Below are 22,071 nucleotides of genomic sequence, written 5' to 3'. Positions count from 1 at the left end.
TGTATTAATATTTGTTTTGTTATTTCTAGCTTTATGTGGTGGAGATGTTAGAGGACCTAGTGGAACAATTTTATCCCCTGGTTATCCTGAACTGTATCCAAATTCATTGAATTGTACGTGGACTGTAGATGTCACGCATGGAAAAGGTAAATAATTGATTTTCTCTTTTTTTCTCCTCATGTTTGTTTTTATATAAGTCCAGAATTTGTGCTACAGATGCAGATCTAGGGTAGCAGCAGTGAACTAGCAGTTGTATTGTTATTTTTCTTTTAACTTATTTTTATTGTAATAGTTTCTAGAATTTCAAGTGAAGATTAAGATTTAACACTGGTGAGCATAGCGCTTTCTGACCAAAAAAAAAAAAAAATCCCTGAAAGTTTTAAAGTTTTTAGTTCAGCTACCAGACAGCAGATAGTTGGATGGGTGCACATCAATCCAGGTTGTGAATGCTCTGGTTGTGTTGACGAGGAAAGGCCTTATTTAGAAAATAGTTGAAAGAATGGAATTCAGAGAGCATTTAGAGAGCTAAGAAAGAACTATATGTGACTGGTCACAGAAACTGAGGGACAACAAAATTTTAAGAAAAGAGTAGATATTTGTAGAAGACATTATTTTTAAGACAAAGATGTATGTAGTAATGGATTTAATTTCTGTACGAGAAAAGATCTTTAGAGATATCATTAAGAGTTATTTCAAAGAAATGAGAGACATGGGGATAAGGTTAGAAAAATTGCCATGGATACAAATAGAAGGTGGGAATTCCAGATAGTAAAATTTCCTTGAAATCATTTGTCCCATTTGCTTTCAGATGAAAGGTGTTGGGAATAGATGAGAAGAAATGGGTCAAATTTTTAGATTTTGTTGGGATTTTATTTTAAATATAGGAGAGACTGCAGAATAGTCTGTTTTACTATGGGGAAGAAAAAATAGAGAATCATCACAAGTTAATGTTAAGGGAAAGAGTGTAATAGAGATGAGTGTCGTAAGACAAATTTGAATAGAAAGAGGGTGAAGTGTTCAGAGCAGAAGAAGGAAAATCGTGACTGTAACACTGAAGAAAACAGAGAAAATAGAATGAAAAGGAGAAGAAGGAAGGACAGATCAGTTCTGGATTTTCACACTTTTCTCTATGAGGACATAGAAAGTGTTGCAAAGTTAGCTAATGGGGTATTCCTCCAAATGTCACTCATTGATAACATGAAAATAAGACTTCCCTCACCGAGAAGTGTGCTGATTTGTGTTCCCCTATGTCCTATTTTGTATGAACAATCCAATAGTTTCCCATCCGGATGTTAAATGGTACTGCTAGGCATCCTATTTAAAACTCCCTGATGTTACAGTGGCAGAGTGTATCTCAGAATTATTGTTCCAACTATTCTCCGTTTAGTGCTAAGTGATGTCATTGTATCAATATAATTTGTTTGTAAGTATCCGCAGTGGAAAAAAAGTCATTCTGAAATTACTGAGTCTGCACTGGATGCTGCATTTACCCTTATTGCCTCTAGGGATGATACATGGTCTGCAGGAAAGTGAGATAGGATCTGAGGTGAGGTTTCTGCATGTTTTGCAGTACAGAAAGGATGTGGGAAGGTCTTTGTTCTTCTAGGAAAGCAAGACAGACTGATAGACAGTGGAGGAAAAAATATTAGTTCAGCTTGCATCGTGTCTGCAAAGCCAGTGGGTAACGATTCCAAGCTTTATACAAGAGAAAGGCTCAGTTAACCTGGGTGTTGAAGAAAATCATCAGAAACGGATGAGGGTTTAGGTTCAGGGAGCAATGCATAAGTAAGAATTATGTAAACTCTGCAGTGAACAAGAGCCAAAATTCACATAATATTTTTAAGGGCTCTTCATGAACTTGGAGACATTTTTTTATTAACACTTGTTTTTTCTTGAATTAAAAATAGGATTCTTAAGGAGAATTTGAGGAAAAACATGAGGGAATTTTTTAGAGAAAATTGAATAGATTTTTTGTGATTTCTCTTTTTCTAAAACCCTCAGCTAGAAATGTATTTAAAAGATGAAATAAATAAAAGCTGAAGTTCTCAAATATTACTACATTTTGTGAGGCTGTTGAAAAAAAGAATCATCTATTATGAGACTCCCAAGAAAACAAATTTATAGAAAATATATATATATATATAGAGAGAGAGAGAGAAGAGCGAGAGAAAAAAATTATATACACATATGTATCTGTAAGTACACACACCCCTACAGGTATATACATAAAATACAAGCGCATTCTTGTTTATGTATCCATAACTTTTATTTCAAATTATGAAAATGTTACTAAAGAAAAAAGTATTACTAGATAAGAGTGCTGTGATGTAATTTGACTCATGCTGTTTTGATTTATGCTGCTAAAAAATTTTCTGAAAACTATGAGTTTTACTCTGAGTAGCGAATTTGTAATATTGTACAAATTTTTCATATTTCATTCTTTCTTGGTGACAGAAAATATTAATACTTTAAAATCTTCCTGCAGTAGTGCAGGAGGAAGATAACTGCCCTTTTTTGGCAAAAAGTCACAGGCTTATTTAAATTTAACTTTAAACTTCCACCAGTAAATTGCTATGTCTGAGTAATCTAGTCCATTAGACTACCTCTGTATTTAATGGACAAGCACAAGCACCTTAGAATAAGAGACTTCTCATCTAAAACATAAATGGAATGAACTGTCCTCTGAAGGTGCCTATTGATCTCTATCAGCTAATGTCTACAGGTTCATGTAGTCCCAGGAATAATTGTGCAAGGGGAGACTGGATGACTAGCCTGTCAATCAAATTAGACAATTTAATTTCAGATAGTTACCATTAGGGAAAATTAATCCCATATACCTAAAATGGATTATTAAATAATGGTGCAAAGAAACTTTGTTGTAGAAATCTCGTTTTCTGCTTCATTTCCTGTCTAACATAATTTAAACTTTAGAATGTCAGGGAGTATCTTGTATTTGCCATATTGTAACTAATGATATGATTTTTTTATTTAATGTTTTCTTTGGCTTTTATGGTCAGAATTTGCCAGTTTAAAGTCAGGCTACTAAGAAAATAGTGTCTAATTTGTAACACCAGAATGCTGTGGCGTGCTTTTTAAAATACATCTTTGTATTACAGTTTCATGCTGCCAATACTTAAGTAGTAGCAGATGATTAAATATATTTAGTTAAGATTTTTATTTTACATTTTATATGTTACATTATTTAAAAAATCTATATTTCTGAATGCATACATTCTGTCTTAAATCCTATCATCTGATATATATATAAACACATTTCAATTTTACTATCCTAGTTCATCTAAAATCCTGTACATCTGATTTTTCATTTGTGTTCACGTGGATTAATTTTAAGATTCTTGAATGGCTATTAAAAGTATATATTTTTTAATTTATATGTTCTAGGAGGATGGAAAACATATTCTATAAATAATTAATATGTCTAGTGATTGATATTACTTATAAAGAGGAAATGAAGCTTCTATCATGACATTGATGCTTCTGTTAACATATAGTGAAATGAAATGCGTGAGGTCTCAACTGTAGATTTTAGACTATAAACTAATTGAACAATTAATTTACTCTTCCGCCAGCCATGTGGATTATAGTATTGAGAAATTACATTGAAGTGTTATGTCTTCCTATCTTTATTTATGGTTTTAAATATTCCCCTTAAAAAGAAAGGGGCCTGTGAAGCAGCGTGAGCAAGAATCTACCTGAACATACCTTTTAAACTTCTCTGGAGACAATACAATCTGTCACACAGCATATATTAATGTGATTAGAACATTTTCTGCAGAAAGCTAAATTGTATGGCTACTACTGGGATATATCTTGCAGTTTTGCTTAGAAACGTCCTGGCAAACTGAAAAATTAATTGAAAAATCTCCTTGAGTTAAACTTTGGGTTTGAACAAAACTCAGTGAAGCTCAGCTGTCATCCCTAGGATTTCCATTATTTTGGGTTACTATCATAAAGCTTTCTTTGGCATTTCTGATTTTATAGTTAAAGACTCATGATGTAAAAGATCAAAATTAATTTGAGGTGCAACAAATACAAGAAATCTGGGCTAAATTTCACCCTCATTCTATATATGTTGAGTTCTTTTCTTAAGTGCTTTCTTTCATGTGAGATTAACACTATCTCCTATGTTAAATTATGATTAGAAATTCAATCATTCAAAAGTTTACCAACCTCGAGTCTCTAAAGTTACATACATAAGCTCAAAAGTTATATAATTTGGCCTTGATTCCAAAATTCAGTGCATGATATACCTGTTGCCCTTCTTATTAGTCTGCGTGTCACACAATTTAGGAGAATAAATGGGATGCTCAAAACAGATGAACAGTTTTCATCATATAATTATTAGATTAATAATTTTACAAATCGAAAACAGATTTCTGTGGTTATCTAGTTTTATCCTTCGCGTAAAACACATTCCTATCCAGTAATTTCTATATCACTGCTTCAACTTCTGAAGAAGGGCAAGTTTACCTGGTCTGCAAGCTCAAGTGTGGGGGCTGTAAGAGGAGGAGGTATCTATTTCAGAAGGTTGAGCAGTTCCCTAGTCTCTGTAAGGCAAAGTCAAATCTAGCAGACTCTGTGTCCAGCTAATACCAAGGCTGTGCGTGTTTTCTGAAGATGCCAGTGCACACTTGCACACAACCCACATGTGCGCACACACTAGCATGGCTAGGCCATGCCTTTCTTGGCACCCCCATGAGCACCAACAGCACTCATACAAGCATGACCAACATGCATGGCACGATCCTGTTTGTTGTGTTGGGCTGATCAGGATGCAAGTTTGCCAGTGCAGTGACTATGCCTCACACACATGCACAACCCTCCAGAGTCCAGCCCTTGTCTCTCCGGCAGCTGGCTCCCAGATCCCAGTCCCTCTAGTTGCTGGCCCACTATGACCAGAGCTCTTACTCTGGTTGCTGGTGCCCTGCCCTTGACCTGCTCTCTGGCTGGTCTAGAGTGAAGTTCACTAGTGGTCACACACATACTCACACCCTGAACAGAGAACTGACTCACACAGAAAAGAGCCAGGGAGAGGGAGTGATAAGAAGGCAGGACAGGCTGCTACACTGGGCTCTGTCCGAGAAGCTTACTGACAGCTGCAGCTTACATGTCACCAGCCCTTTTTTATCCCGCCTCCTTCCAATTTCCCACACGTGCTCCTCTCTGATCCACCTTGTTCCCTTCTTTTCCCTGCCTTTGGCCCTAAACATCCCATAAAAAATTTTTACAGTCTCACAATGCCATTAAAAAATTCCATACGAAGATCTACACAATCTTGCAATGCCTCTCAAATACGCCACAGTAAGTTTCTGTGAGACCCCAGATAATCCTGCCAGCAGGGTGCTATTGCCCTTCTTCTTATCAGTTACGAAGGTCTGGCTGAACCTCTGCAAGGTTGCTAGTGGCCTAGTGATCAGAAACTTGAATTCTGGCCTTTGTTAGGAGACTTTTTTGGAGGGGAGGGAGGAGATATTTGTTTGCTTTTCCTATGAGATTAAGTCTGTGTCTGCTATTAAGAATTTTTTGCCCATGAGCATACCTGGAGGTCATTACTCTTCTTACCTGACATTAATCGTCAGTCTCGTATACACCACATGCATCGATCTTCCAAAGTAATGCATTAGTAGGTAGATTTTATAGAACCTGAAACATTAAGAAGTTTTTTGAAACTGAGCATGCTTTCCCAGTGGAGGTCTCAGGAGTAATTTAGGCTGGCCAATGACTTCTACTTTCTCTTTTGCTTGAATTTTCTGTCCTTTGCACCTGAAGGTCATGATCAGACTCTCAGTTACAGAACTGCAGAAAAAATAGTTTGAATAGTCTATTTTCACCTTTAAGTCCTATTTATTGTTATTACGTTGCAGGATCTTTTCCTTTCAGGATGTGTGATGTATAGTAAAAAAGCGTGTTGTTGACATACGCCCCATCTTACTGATAGCCCTCCCTTTTGGGGGGAGGGAGTGTTATTTTTCTGTGTATCATGAGTGTGTAATTTCCTAGTCCTCCTTTCAGGATTCAGTCACTGTTACTGTACAAGGATATTAGTTACTGTAGGGAATAAAATTTACCTTTCTCATTCTGTGTAAAACAATTTGCAGTTTTAAACAGATGCAGTGCCTCATTTGGTATTACATCAAAACTCAAGCATGTACCTGAGAATTCTGTACACCAAATGTCCATATCTTTCAGCAACAAGAGAAAAGCGAAAGGCAGCTGACAGGACTGAAAGACCTGTGGCAAAGATATTTTGAAAATATTAAATTAAAAAGATAATTTTTAGAAATCTTAGACTTAGCTATAGACTACTTTAATTTTCTGAACGATCTTTCATAATGGAATGTATGAATTTAATCTGTGACATAATTACATTTACGTTAATAGTGTGATATGTAAGTCTAATTCTATTTTTTCTAATAGGGGTGCAGTTCACCTTTTATACCTTTCATCTAGAGGATCATCATGATTACTTACTAATAACGGAGAACGGCAGTTTCACACAGCCATTAGCACGTCTGACTGGCTCAGAACTTCCTTCACCAATCAATGCTGGTCTCTATGGAAATTTCAGAGCTCAATTGCGCTTTATTTCAGATTTTTCAATATCATATGAAGGATTTAACATTTCTTTCTCTGGTAAGGAAGTACTTGGAATACCTTGAAAAATAATAATTATTTTTTATTAATATATTCTTTTCCTGAAAAAAAAGTTTCAAATGGAGGTGATTTTGATAAATACATATACCAAATCATAAAATTATATAAGTCGTTTCCAAAGCACAAAAATTTCAAACCAAGCAGACCTCTGTGCCTTTATGTAGATATTTATTCAATGTGATAAATAAAATGGCAGTAAACTGTAAGCAGTATTATCAAGTCAGGGAGGAAAACAGAGCTAGTCCAATTTCAATTAGTGAAATTCCAGATGAGCCCAGGAATAAGTTAGTCGGGTTTTTTTGCTCTGCCATTCTTTTAGCTTGTTTTATGTACCTGAGACATTTTTGGCTCATGTAAAAGTGATAAAAAACATGTTGTGTTACACATTTTAAAAACATTAAGATTGTATTCATTGGTCTTACTTTTGAATATAGTATAATTGCCACTTTAGCGTTCATGCGTTCATTTTGTTTTCAAATCTAAAATCTGTATTGATGGTCAAGTGGAAATACATGGAGAACAGTAGACTGCAAGATTAAAATATGATCGATAGAAAATACATGTAATTCTCACACAAGTTGACTTGCTCTCTTGTTTTTAGAGTATAATCTTGAGCCTTGTGAAGATCCTGGGATCCCACAATTTGGTAACAGAATAGGATTTAATTTTGGAGTGGGAGACATTTTGACATTCTCCTGTTCATCTGGATATCGTTTAGAAGGAGCTTCAGAAATTATCTGTCTTGGTGGTGGCCGACGAGTGTGGAGTGCACCTCTGCCAAGGTGTGTGGGTACGTGGTCAGCTGCTTTCATTTGCTTGTATGTGTAGTCATTGTCCATGGAGTTGCAGATATACAGCATGGAAAAGCATGGTAAACACCTCTTAATTTTTAACGTACTTTCACATTCTCCATATCTCTTCAGTCAGATCTCTTTAATTTTTCTTAATATAATTATTATAAGAGCGATTAGTAGGCTTCACAGTCTGTACCTTGATACATTTAAAATTGAGGACATAATATTTGCTTTTCTTATTTTGGTGAATAGATGTAGAAACCTGTATGTAAACTAAGGTCAGCGTTTACCAGCTCGGATGCCTAATAATTGACTCCTATCTGTTAATGCAAGTTTCCAACTGAAACCTGTATTATCAAAATGTATAAATGTAGTTAGAGCAGTTAAGTCAGAATTATTTAATAAAAATAGACCCATATATAGGAGCACAGTCAGCCAGGTGTTCCTATGTAATTAGAGGACAGAAATGGACACCTTCAGAAAGGAATCCATCTGATTTTAAAGCACTTGCTAAGATAATTGAGAGGGTGCTCTAAAGACTACTGACATTCTCCACTGACTTTAAGAGTAGCCAACATATCTAGCTTTGATGAGAAACTTAACTTTCAATGCCTAATGTTGTCCTAGATGAATCTCTCCCTACAGGTCTTGATTTTCAGTTCTACTGCGAACTGTTAAAACAACAAAAAGTCTAAAATCTCTAAAAAATGGGATACTTATTTCTCTAATTTTATGATGAAAAATGTTCATAAATATTCAGTATATAAAATATTCAGTATTCTTTGTAAAATTTTAGACTCACTGAAATCAACAGCAAAACTGTAATTTTTTACTTTTATAAGAATATCTGTTGCACGGAAAAGTTTATTTGTAAAAATATCTATATCAATGTGTGATTGAAATCTTTTTTATCTTTTCATGCTAAACTGCACCATAGAAAAACATACTTTTTAAAAAAATCTGATTGTATAATAATTATTACTAGGCTAATTTCTTGCCTTTACCCAGTATTAATTAGTGTATCATAATGGTCACATGGCAGATATTCTCATATTTACTTTTATATAGTAAAAGTTCTTAACATCTTTATCATCAACATATATGTTTGCATATATATAAGAGCTAGTTTAGAAGTTGAGTCAGTGCGGCACATGAAGAAAAGTTATTTTTGTAAAGACGATAATGTTTTTTTTAACCATAAGCATAATAACGAATGCATGCACAGTTGTGAAGACAGGTGAAATTTTAGTAATAAATTCCTGGAAATGCATTTGTATCAGAAAATGATTTTGTAAATCAGCAGTAAATAACTCGATCAGAAGCATAAATGAAAATAATTGCTATTTAGTTTTCATGACATAGAAAATAATGTTTATGTTTGTGTCCTTGGGGGAGAAAAAGAGAGGCTAGAACATAGGGAATGAGTTATGTTCTAGTCAAGCTTTGCTTTATGTGTTTGGAGGAAATTGCACATCCATATATTTTCTCCTAATCTTTGAAAATGGAAGATAGTCTCCCCAGAATGACTTCATGAACCTTTTTCTCCCCCTACAAATATTCATTCTTTGTTAAATTTGTGCTTAATTTGTACGCCATGATAAATGCAATTCAAACAGAACTGGAAAGTAGAAGTTCCCTTACCCCTGACCATTTGTACCAGATTCAGAATTCTGCATATTGCTATTGTTGCTGTAGCCTGGGAGACAGGGATCTTTCTGGGAGTGGATGCATTTAGCGGGGTAGATACAGGCAATGTCACCAAAACTGAGTGTTTCATTAGCATATGATAAAAGTGCTTCCATTCCCATGATAAGAAATCCTTAATGATGGTGACAGTTCTAGTCATATGATGGGAGACTGTTTGGGGACTTCAGAAGGAGTATGGAAATTAATAGGGTGGCTGAAGAATTTGTGTTTTCTATGACTGGTCCCTAGTTCACATGCCATAAGAGAAACAAGGAGGTTAGGACGAGTCAGAATTAATTGTTCTAGTAGTATTCTGATGTAATCTGAATGGCCACAAATGGACTTTACAGTATGTCTGGGACTATTAACTATCCTGTACTTGACTAAATTCAAAATTTTGAAAAATGAATTACTGATAGCTTATGGACATTCCTTAAACAGGAAAGGACTGAATTAATTTAGTAGATTTATTGGTTGTACATGACAACATCAGTTCCCATAATTAGCAATACGCAAGGGCCCCTGTCTTAAAAAAGGGAGATTAATTTTGCTTGCATCAAAAACTACCCCAATATCCAGTTTTCCACATTCTCTTAGTACATCAACATCCTTTTCACTCTTTATTTTTTAAAAAATAAAAATCAATACTACTTTCCTTATTTCAAAAAGAATTGTAATACCTTTTATTATATAAATATACTACATGATTTTTTTGAGATGACATGTTTTTATTTGATTGGATTTTAATATTAGAGCTTGTGGGGATGAATGTTATATATGAGAGAGAAATAAGTCATAACATGATGTATTATAATAATTGTTAGGAGAAAGGGAAAAAGGTCTGAATTATGGGAAATGAGTTTAAAACTGTTTCTGTTAGCACTAATTATGTTATTATCAAATTTGTTCTAATTTGGACAAGAAAAATTGCAATTATTAGCAGTGGCTTATACATACAGAAAGCAATGATGTTCCCCGTCACAAAAGAGTAAGAAGTTGTACGTTCCAAAGCTAGGCATGCAGTCTACTTTTCCAGACCTTGGATTTTCTTCTCTGGGCCCGGACTGTAATAGTCTATGTGCTCTTTCACTCTTTCAGAGTATTGGTTATCTGCTGTGATAATTTAATGGTACAGAATTCTGTTCTGATGTTTTTGCCATTTTGTGTTTTGCATACTTGAATATATTTAACATTTATAGACGATAGCTTCTTGTCTCACCTCCTGTTTTGTCTTTGCCTATACAGATACCCTTTGTGCATACTACATTTCTTTGACATGATTACCATACTAAAATTTTATCTGCACTCTATTTATTTTTTTTCAATGCTGAATGAAAGGTACATTCAGCAAGTAGTGTTTTTGATCAACAATTTGTTTTTCAAAATGCGTGCCTTTTTGACATCCAATGCATAAGCGCAAACTTCTCATCTTTTTTTTGGACATACGGGGAAAAGATAAGAAAGACAAAAGTAGAAGATATACTTTAATTATGCCAGCATTTACTTCACTTAACTTCCTTGGAAACTGTTACCAGAAGGCCAGACAGTTCTGGTCATGATTCCTCTCTTAGGGGGATGCAAGCTGTTGTCCGTGCCCCTCTCCGTGCAGGTCTGCCCCGTGGCCAGGCCGTGTGGCCGTTCTACCCAAGCGCGTTGCGGCCCCGAGAAGTGCTCATTTCGGTGCTGTACCTTACAGTGGTGGCCACGGGGCTCTTCCTCCGTTTCTCCGTTAGGATGGGTGTAGCCTTCCCACTTAGTTCTTCCCCCGCAGATGAATCGACGGTTCCTGTTTGAGCTCGTCTTGCCAAGGAGTCAGGTCGCAAACAGAAGGACTCAGGCTTTTATACAGTCTCTCCTCCAACAGAAACTCTGTCAGTGCTTCCTCAGCTCTGTTCCTATGTTCCTGCACTGATTGGTGTCACACATATTTAACACGCACCGTTATATCAGTTAAGTAAACCCGTATTCCACAAATTGCTGCTTTGATGTGTTTCATGGGGTACCTCTTAATGCCTGGAAATTTGAGCAGGTACCTTCCACAGGCCAGAGTTTCCAGTCATTCCAACTCGTAATGATTCTCTTTTATCTTCCTATGAGGTAGTTGCTTAAAGCATGTGAGTCCTCTGCTCTCTCAGGAATCACTCTTTTATTAGAGCCAAGGGCAAAGCCGTCGTGGAAGGAAACAGTACTTGCTCGGAGTTCCCCAGCTATCATTGTGGCCTCTATTTTGATCCTCGGCTGTTTTTAGATGATCATGGCATTTGATCCTCCCAACAACCATTTTTTGTGTGGTTACAAAATTTACTGCATTACGAAGTTTATATGCTATTCAAGAACAGATTTGTAGCCAACAGTATTTCACACTAGCTTTTATATGTTTCTGATGCTTAAAATTCAGTGTATTTTGGGTACTTAGCTCCATTAGATTGCTTGGAATTTACCACCTAAGTAAAATATTCCTCGTTGTAGTGATATATGTTTATGTATTTATGTATACAATCTCTATTTTGGTGATACATATTTTTATATCTGTTATTTTCTTTCTCAGAGAATTGGGCAAGGTTCATAGCTTATTAAATTTCATTATAAAATAAATTAACAGATTTTATTAGAAGTTTAGTGAAGAGATCTGCCTCTTTCTGACAGGTGAATTAGTAACATGAAAAATACTGTATGTGCATATGAAAATCAATTTCAAAGTGTTCAAAGTAAGTCTTTCAGATATTTAGCAGTTTAATGAGTTGGCCTCAATTAAAAGGTGACCTTACATGTGTTGTAACCTTTAACTTACAGACAAAAAAACAAACAAAATGCGACTATCACCATATACCTAGTCTGAGATCTAACCACCTCAGTGTAGCTCAGACTCTTAATGGGGCATCACAGGATGCTTTTCAGTTGAATTCTGCTGAATTTCTGGTCCCACAAACTGAGCCGAGCCTGTTTGCCAATTGTGAGATAGATCTGCTTGACCTGCTTGGAAAGTGCTTCAGAATATAGTTCTGGTACTGCTGAGGATACATACCTGCACTAGATTTCCAGGAGAGTGGGAATATTTAAGAATTAGTAATTATTATATCTCTGTTACACCTTGAAATACAAACAAAAAGAATCTGTGCCTTCTGTATTTCTGAAACTATCTTTTAAGCATATTTTCACATTATACCATCCTTATAGTAATTGATGGGCAACTAACGATCCAAGCTACCAACATTTTGAAATTCTGAGTTTGTATTATTACTCTCTGACTTATTCCCAGTATGACTTTATTTCTTTTGAAACCCATGGAAAAAAATAGATTGTGATGCTCTGTGTATATTAGGAAATCATCTTGTATGTATAGTTGGAACATTTTCTAACTATTGTTATTTACCTGTTTTTTCTTGGATCAATATAGAAAATGATTAATGTGTCAGTTAAAACAGTCTTCTTTATGAGTCAGAATTTCCTACCAGCTTTCACCCAGGTCCTAGGACCTAGGTCCTGTAAAGAGAAAAATAATATAAATTTTATTAAAATCACAGAGAACTAATGATAAAGATAATGATAAAGAAGAATCTAACCTTTTTTTTCAATAAATCTTAATAAACTTTTACATAAAATTCTATTACTCTGTCATGGGATGGAAAAAGTTGTAAGAATCAAAAGTTTGTTAGGAATCAACAAGCATGCTTGATAAAGATTGATCAGAATTGTGTATTATGTTTTGTATTGCTTACTATTATTACTATTACTATTATTACTACTGTTGTGAGGTGAACTCCATGCTAGTAACATGAATAGATGACAGAAAGCTGATCAGAATAGTTACAACCAGAAGAAAACTTTGAAGAACCTGAGGGATATAATAATGAATAGACAGATAAAGTCGGAGTACAGTAGTAAATAAATGTGAGGTTGATAAATGCAGTGAGGGGGGGAAAGATCCAAGGTAAGCATACATACGTACATCTTAGGAGTTCTAAACCAGTGTGATCAACCTAAGAGGCTGACTTAAGAGAAATGGAGAACAATTCATCGATGTCCAGGGGTCAAAATAAAAATGATATTGCATGATATGTAGAAGGCCTGGGACACAGAGTCTTTGTAATAAATGCTGTCCTTAGAAATATTTCCAAATACATCTCCATAAAAATGCTGCAGAATTAGTAAGAGTTCAGAGAACAGCACGAAGACAGGTTATGAGCTTGAACCATTTTAATAAGAAAAAAGAGATGGAGAAGTGTCTCTTTGCTATGATAAACAGCACAAGGAAACTAGCTCAAGAGCTTCCACTCTGTCTTTCTTTAATGTAAGAAAAAGAACTGTTCAATTGAAAATTTTTTAAAAAAATCAAAACTGATAGAAATCAATACATTTCCCCTTCAATTTAATTTTTTTTTTCAATTATTAAATAACCGTGGAAATAGTTATGGGCAATAGTATAAAGAAATTTAAAAAACAATGGGAAATGTAGGTGGATAGCAAAGATTTTCAAATATCTTGGCAGAGTCTTTATCAAACATCCCTTTCTGGAAACCTGGAAGGCCAATATAGTGAATTCCGAAACAGTACCCAAACATAGTAACAGGTAATTAGTGGAAATAAAACCAAATATCTACCTGCCAGAAAAGCAAAGTTATCTTTCATCTGCTTACTCAAATGTCAGGGGAATAAGTGGAACATTTTAATTATTATTTATCATTCTTCTAATATCTGAAGATACACCTATTCAAAATTGAATTTGAAATCAAGACTGAACTTAGTTGTGATTCATTAAAATAAATTAAAAAGTAGTGTTCTGGTTGTAGGTATTTACTACTGAATTTTTAAAGCTAAATTGTTCAAATGATAGAATTCTCTAAATCCCACAGGGCTTGATGTCATGCAGCACCAGGTTTTTAACATTACTCTTTTCTAAAAGTGCAGAAGTATTTTCCATATTTCTGTTTATTTACCTGGTTCTGTTAAATGACTGTTTTCTTCAAAGATGAAAAACTGTGACAGAATTAAAACTACTCATCGTATATCCTGATGAGTGTGGTGATTACAAATGATCACATTCATGTATCACATATGATAATTTTGAAGAACAAACCACATGCTGGTAAATTCACTTTTTTCTTGGCTGAAGTTCATACAAATACATGTAGCTACATTTGTATATCTGTACATAATTTCTAATAACCTAAGTAATACCTTTATAGTAAATGGCTATCTGGCCAATAAAATTAAGGAAGTTGAGTATATGACTCAGCTTATTTTGAGATAGATGCCTTAATCACTGAGCTGAATTACATTGCTTGTGTTTTCAGCATATGTGTAGTAGATTTAAATAACTAACAAATTATATTGACATATTGTCATTTTGTTCTGTTTTGTTGGCTGATTTTTGGTATCTGAATGAAATTCTAATTTCCTTTTAAATTCAGCTAGAGGCATATAGTGAATACTATTTTAAGAAAACTAACAAAAATTGAGAATTTAATCACAGTAGAATACGGTTCTCAGTAAATTTGTGTTTTTTAAATATGCATTGCCCTGATTAGCAAGAAATAATATCAAACACTTTATCTTGTGAAAGATAATATTTTTTAAAGCAAATAACTAAAAATGGAAAAAAGGAAGTTTTTATTGTTAGTGAAAGTGTCAATGTTGAAAGCAAGTTTGTTTAATTTTATAAATTATTCCTCTCTTTAGCTTATTCTGTATATTGAAGACTCAAGTCTTCTTTCATATCAAGAGATTACAGTCTTCAGTCTTTCCTAAAAAATCACATTTCCAGATTTGTCATCATTCTTACCTTGAAAAAGTCTGTAGTTATTCAGATATCTATCCCTTTAAATGAATTTCCAAATGCTCAATCGATTTTAAGTCTTATCACTATCAGAGAGAAGAGGCATGTTATAAGCAGTACTCAGGTTTAAATATCTTGATCTTATGCAACTGTGAAAAAAGCAAGCTTCTGGGTTATCCAAAATTTTGATCTATAATTCTACATCTTCTTGTGCAGCTGCTTATTCTTATCTAACCATAAAACTTTGTTTTTCTTTTTGTGGAATTTGCTTATTCAGGCTTACTCTCCAGTTTGTTAAGAATATTAAGAGATGTTATTCTGTTCTCCAGCATCGTTTCATCCCCTAAGATGAGCACCATCTACACACTTTATAGCAAATCCTTTATTCCATTGTCAGTAAGTCAATATGAGGCAGAAATGAACCCTACGGAAATGATGCTTTTCTGTTTGTTTAGCTTACTAGAGTAAGATAAATACCAGTTCCAAGTGTAATGGAGAATTTAGGACCATCAAAATTGAAGGAAAGAAGTGACACTAGCAGCAGCAGCACCGTCAAATATAACCTGACATGGAACTATTCTCATAGTAGCTGCTACCTGCTTTCTGTAAATGAAGGACTTTTTAACAGACTTTTCAACATGAAATCTTTAAAAATGTGAATTTAGAAAAGGCTTATAAAAGTAATTTTACTTGAAGTAAAAAAGACAAATAAGGAAAATATTTTCATTCAAATTAATGATGCCATTAAATATACCTCTGCTTTTGTTTAAAAAACTATAATGGAAAATTAGATGAAAAAGAAAAAGAAAAGTAGAAGCAGGAAATTATATACTTGACTATGTTTCTGAGGGTTCTTTGTTTAGTTCCAAGTATTTTTACTGTACTGAATTACTATCCTATGATATAGGACCTTAATCTATCAATAACTTAGATGAATCTACGCATGAAATACAATATTGTCATATGCTGGGAAAGACTGATAAAACATGCACTTTAATTTATGTAAAGCACAGATGTAAAAGCTGTTTCTTTACTGGCTTACTCCCCTTTACTCTCTGCCCTCCTCTGTCTCTCCTTTCTATTCTGCTTTTCTTTTTCTTCCTCCCTCTTTCTTCTTTCTTTCCTTCCCTCTTCTTTTTTCTTCCCTTTCTCTCCACCTCCTTTTTTTTTTCTGTAAGATTGTTTGAGAGCCAGATTGCCTTTTATTGTAACTTTTGTGTCAAAACTTGCAACCTACAGTTGCTTCTAGGTTTTCATAAAGAAAATAACGAAGTTTCTTCATTGCTTCCCAACTGTAGTGGCCTTTTTCCTTTGCCTTTTGCAGGACCATACAAAACTCCTTCAGTCTGTTAAATATTGGCTGGAAGACACTGAATTTTTTTTTTTCTTTTGTTCATATACTACTTCTAGTTATAATTCTTATTTTAACATTTCCTGTCCATTTTTCTGAATCTGTCCTAATGGCAGCAGCTAAGGGTCAGCATCTTCAGCATACACGCTTCCAAGGAACTGTATCTTACATTTATGAAAAACAGACAAGCAAACTGCAGGCAAATCCATACACATACAGCATATTCCTTGCACCATTTTCAGGTGTATTTTATATGGGGCTTGGCTAGTAAAGAAGACTTTTGGTTAAGTGGTAGTTTTCATCATGATTACCTGTGTAGCTTCTGCATAAAGCTCAAGTGAAGGGCCCTTGCAGGGGATCCCTGGGGAGTGAAAAATAGCAATGTCTGAGTGTTATATTGCGTGTGAGAAAAAAAGAAATTCTGTGTTTAACTGAAGAACAGTTATGTAACTAGTGAAGTGAAGGTTGTACAACAGACACCTGTGCAGTAATTGCAAGGCCCTGTAGTTGGAGATCCATTAGTGAGATCCTCTGCACTTCTCATACTATATTGCCAGCTAGAGTCTTGCTGGCCTATTTCTGTAGATATGCAATACCTAAGGCAAAAGATTCTTTCTAATGTTTTTGGATTAAAAAAGGTTTGCTTTTGTCAGTTTTAACTGAGTTTTCTTTTAAGATAGGGAATATTTTAGCCACATGAACGCTTATTTTAATTTTTGTAGTACTCATGTATGTTTCTTTGCTTCCTCTCAGAACAAATTATTCCTAGTCTTTCTCTTGTTAATCAGAAGTAAGTTTATCCCTTTAAATACATCTCATGTCATCTTGGAATATCTTCCTTCTATTTCTATTGTTTTCTTCAGGGATAGGGTGTCCCAAAACAAGCAAAATATAGCCTTTGAGGGCACACCATCTGTTAGCTAATATATATAATAATATATAATATATATAATATTGCTATATGAATAGCTATATTATAATGCTATATGAATGCGAATGCTAATATGAAAATGAAATGTTATCAATTAAAATGTATTATAATTCTAGAATTATTATATAATGTTTTAAGTATTCCTACCCATTGAGTACAGTTTTTCACTGAAAAAACTAAAAATTGTCCCAACAATGACATCTTGAGTTATTTGTTTTTTGTAATTACTTAATTTAAAGCCAAATAATGCGTGCAGACTATTTAGATTCTTCTGTTGGAGAATATGTATTCTTTAGCACACATTACCTTGCAAGTACTAACACAGAAGTTCATCTACCATGCTATTTCCCTATCCTTCTTTGGTTACTTTGCAGGGACATATTGTTTAAGATGTAGGGACATATTGTAGATGTTAAGATGCAGGCCTTATGTGCTCATATTGAGATCTTCTAAAGGAATTGCTGTGCCACTGTTCACATAGTGGTCACAAGTTGGAATTAGTATCAGTCCTCTTAGCTGGATTTCCTTCTTTGCCTTGCCATGATTTTTGCTATCAAGAGCAGAATCCATGCCTGCTAACTTTGATTGCCAACAATATGCTTTTGTACTAGCTGTCCAGGTTCCTGTTTGCAGTCAGTGGTGATTAGTTGGTCTGATCAGGGAAGTCTAGGATGCGAGACGTTACTTTATGAAGAGAAATGTGACCTAAATTTTACTGAATATGATGATGATCTCTCTACCAGTTGCTGAAGGAGGCTCAGGTGTTGTTTAGATCAACTCTGATGGAGATGCATATACGGCAGACACCCGCATTTAACCACAAATGATAGTCATTCCTTTTATTGCTCTATGAAAGTAAATCTGGTCTTCTGGAACAATATAAAATAAAAGTTAAAGATACTTTCTGTTGTTGCCCTTATGCTAATGTAAGAGGAGCAATGTTTTTTTTTTTTTTTTTTTTTTTTTATTTTATTTGTCAGCATAGCATTCCCTGAAACCCTGCTGGTTCCCTGAAACTCACTTCTGGTAGAGCAGCAAATCATCTGGAAATTTGTTGATGACCTCAGACTCAAGGTGTTCAAGGGTAGACCGCTTCTATCACAGTCTTACACTTTCAGGATTGTCTTGTTATTCTCCATTTTGTTGTCTTATTTTGATGAGACTGCTATTATCTTGCTTACCTCCTCCATGAGCTGCAGTGGTCACATTTCTAGGAGATTAATGAGACACAATTTGTTGACAGCTGAATTCAGATACTCCTTCTGAAATAGCTGTTGATTTTCAGTCTGATGCTGTTCTAAGAATGCTTCCATATACTTCCCAGTGAAGCTTCTGGCACTGTATTTGGTCTCCTAACCAAGAGATATAACATCTTTTCAGAATATGGAACTGCTATTTGTACTTCTTAGCTTTTGATTCCAACAGTTTGCCTTGAAGAAAAGACAATTTTTATCTGTAACTGCACATGGCATTTTGCCATTCGATAGTTTTCTGTGGTTAGCATTTCATCAATTGAATAGTGAGAAACCTTGCAAAATCCTCCTAATAGAGCAGATTTGAAAAAATCTCATTCATTGAAGAATTGTATTCAAATAATTGAATTATGCAGACAGATGCATTTCATTCCTCGGTTACAGTAATGGCATCTTACACAATTACTGAATTTAAATATACAAATAAACCAAGAACTTACTTGTTCTAGTATGAAAATTTGCAACAAGCACATATTTATAACCAAAGAAAGCGTAATAGTTATTTCTTATAACAACTAATAGCTTGTTACATCAGTATTATCTTGTATTTTTTTGAGTTTTGATTTGTTTTCATTTTTAATATTGAAACAATTTTACATTTCTAATGAAATTCAGAAATAATGATTTATTTCAGTTATATCATTATACTGTGTATGTATGATCAATTACAGTCCTTGTCAAAACATAGCTGCATGTTTTCTATTGTTGACCTTGTTACGCAGATGAATATTTTTACTTTTTTTTTTTTCCTACAAGCAAGATATGTAGGGTAGATTCTTAGTTTCAGCTAAGATAAATATATGTGTATTTTACCTTTGTCACTAAAAGAACATGGATTTTATTTCTACTGAAAAAAGAACTTTACTAAAATGAAACATTAAGACAGTGTAGAAATGTTTGGTAGCAGATGTAGCTCTAGTTGTTTTTTGTTTTTTAAAAGGACAATCCTAAACTTTCTGTTCCTCTGTCATTTTTCCTTCATTTCTGAAAGTGTCCTATTTTTTTCTTCTTTCATTATCTATTTTTCTTCATTTTATCCTTGTTCTTTTCCTTCTGTCTCTTTTTCTGACATTCTCTCTGTAATGCTTTTTAAGATTTTCCAAACACTTTAAAGAAACTACATTTATTATTTGTATTTATTTTAAGCTTAAGAACTCAGTTAATGTTTTTTCCCCTAACTCAGCACTTTACCAGACATACAGATATTACGCTCTGTTGTGTTTTATGCTATAGTGCTAACATCAATGAATACAAGGTAACCATAGATTATTTGAAGTTGCATGTATATTTTTACTGAAATAACTGTCTGTTAAGGTTTAGAAATCAAAGTGCAGTCTGAGAAATAGAATTGCCTGTGGTATAGTTTGGCAAGTCTTAAAATATTGAATGCATAACTTCCCTTTTTGATACTGCACTTATTCAGAATTATACTGTTTTTTAAGTTTACACTGTTGATTTTCTGAGAAAGTGAGCAATAAAAACTACTTTTATAGGATGCAGTGTGCACTGCCTTGGAACTGTAGTGATTTAACTAAATACTATGGGACACGTTCATCTTTTTTATTACAGTTTCCAAAACGACTTTTACTAAACATACTTTCTTGTATGAAACTATGAGGGTTGAGATCATACATACTGTGTTCCAATCATCTTAAAGCTTTTATTCTCTGCTAGTATTAAAGAAAAGTACAATCAGATGTATAAATTTTATCTGTTTTGAGCAATTTCCTTATTTGTAACAGAAAAGAAAGCATGGTTCTCAATATTGGTTAAATGGCGGAACAGTTAGTGTTTGATCTATTTAATGAAATATTTAATGCAATAAATACCTTGCATCTTTTGACTTTTCTTTCTCTCTGACATGGAAGAGGATATCCTGCAAACTTTAAGTTACAGTTATCTTTCTCTTACATGCTATAGGTCAAACTGGCCTATGCATTCCCATCAAATACCCATTTGTTTAAGAATGAGATAAAAGGATACACATAACCATGTAGACTAGAAGGTTCCCTGCTTCTACTTAGACTATGTTTATTCAAATATTCTAAGACAACCTGATGACTTCTGAATTATTTGGGTATTTGCTAGGTTTCCCTATTGAATTATACATAGTCATCGTGTGTTTCTTGTGCACCTGTGTCTGATCTGTGCCTTATTTGGCTTCCTGCACAATGTTGTTTTTAGTTGTTTATAGAAAGAACAATTAATCAAGTATGGTTAGTTATTTTGCTTACAAAACATCTTAATATCCTTCATTTCTAAGATTTCAAACAGTAAGTCTGGTGAGGGAGTTATAATGATAACAGTTAGAGGTCTTAAGACAGATACCAAATTGTTTAAATGTCTTTTCGATCCATTAAAATGTCACTTAGTTTTTATACAGTAGATTTTTTTTATTCTGTGCAATCTAATCATATTGGCTAAAATGCATGGCAGAAATATTGCAGCACTCCTGGAAACAGACATAAACCCTGGAACTTTAGTGTTACAGTTAAGTTTTAAATGAATCTAAATCAATTAAAAAGTGAGAAAGTGCTATTGTCTTTGCACATAATGGCCACATATCAGGACTAAAGAAAAAGAAGAGGAAAGAATTCTAATATCTTGTCAATGTTAATTTAATTTAGCTGGTACCTTAATGCCAAAAATGTCTTAATTAAAATTATATAACTACTCCAAAATACAATAGGATTTTTCATATTTAAATTTTCAGTTTGATTAATGTTAATAAGCAAAGACCTCAATTATGAGGTTCTTTTTCTGGAATAATCACATTTCATTCTTTTTTTTTTCCCCTGAGAGTAATTGTTTTTCTACTTGTTTATTAATTAGATTTTTTATTTATTTATTTAGTAGGTTAGAATAACTCTTTCTGTTCTATTCTAATTTACACCATTCACTATACTGTTTGTTTTATTACATTGACATTAGAGCAAAATTCTCTACTGTCATTTATATATGTTTGAAGATGTGTGTATCTGCATATATGTATATATATGTGTATGTGTAAAAAATATATACATAAAAAAATTTTGGAATATTCTTACTTCCCTTTAATTAGCATATCTTTAAGAATTTCTGTATTGGAGAAATAAGCTTTATTAAATACAAAGTATATTTTCTCCAAAACAAAACTCAAGAAAGATCCTTCAGAATATTCTGATTACAGAATCGAACACTTACATGATTATCACTCTCTATATTATTTAGCATAGCTTAATATAAGTATTGCAGGAATTTAGTTTGCAATCTTCTATCACTTTCATGAACACATTTTTAGAACTAGACTTTGGATGTGAATAAATGCTAGTCACGTTGAGCTAGGTTACATTAACATTCCCATTATCACAATTACTGAAAATATTTAAATTTTCTTTTAAAATATACTTTAACATTTTCTTTTACTTGCAGCTGAATGTGGAGCCTCCACTACAAACAATGAAGGAATCTTACTGTCCCCCAATTATCCTCTTAACTATGAGAACAACCATGAATGTATTTATAGCATTCAGGTACAAGCAGGGAAAGGAATCAACATTTCAGCCAGAACATTTCATTTAGCCCAAGGAGATGTTCTTAAGGTAGGTAATCATGTAATCTATTTG

The 22,071-nt window shown here is 33.8% G+C and overlaps 1 protein-coding gene across 3 annotated transcripts in view; it reads left to right on the top strand.

Moving 5' to 3' along the window:
* CSMD3 (CUB and Sushi multiple domains 3) overlaps nt 1–22,071 on the top strand; it is a 683,676-nt gene that overhangs the window by 432,996 nt on the left and 228,609 nt on the right. For all 3 annotated transcript variants that reach the window (XM_062568389.1, XM_062568388.1, XM_062568387.1), the window contains 4 exons: nt 30–146; nt 6,439–6,654; nt 7,277–7,465; nt 21,878–22,047. In XM_062568389.1, coding sequence (XP_062424373.1) covers nt 30–146; nt 6,439–6,654; nt 7,277–7,465; nt 21,878–22,047 — 692 coding nt within the window. The remainder of the gene's footprint in view (nt 1–29; nt 147–6,438; nt 6,655–7,276; nt 7,466–21,877; nt 22,048–22,071) is intronic.

This window comes from Rhea pennata, chromosome 2, assembly GCF_028389875.1.
Source record: "Rhea pennata isolate bPtePen1 chromosome 2, bPtePen1.pri, whole genome shotgun sequence".
In the NCBI taxonomy this organism is placed as follows: Eukaryota; Metazoa; Chordata; class Aves; order Rheiformes; family Rheidae; genus Rhea; species Rhea pennata.
Note: the sequence above shows the minus strand (reverse complement) of the source record. Positions and strands in the feature narration are given on the sequence as shown.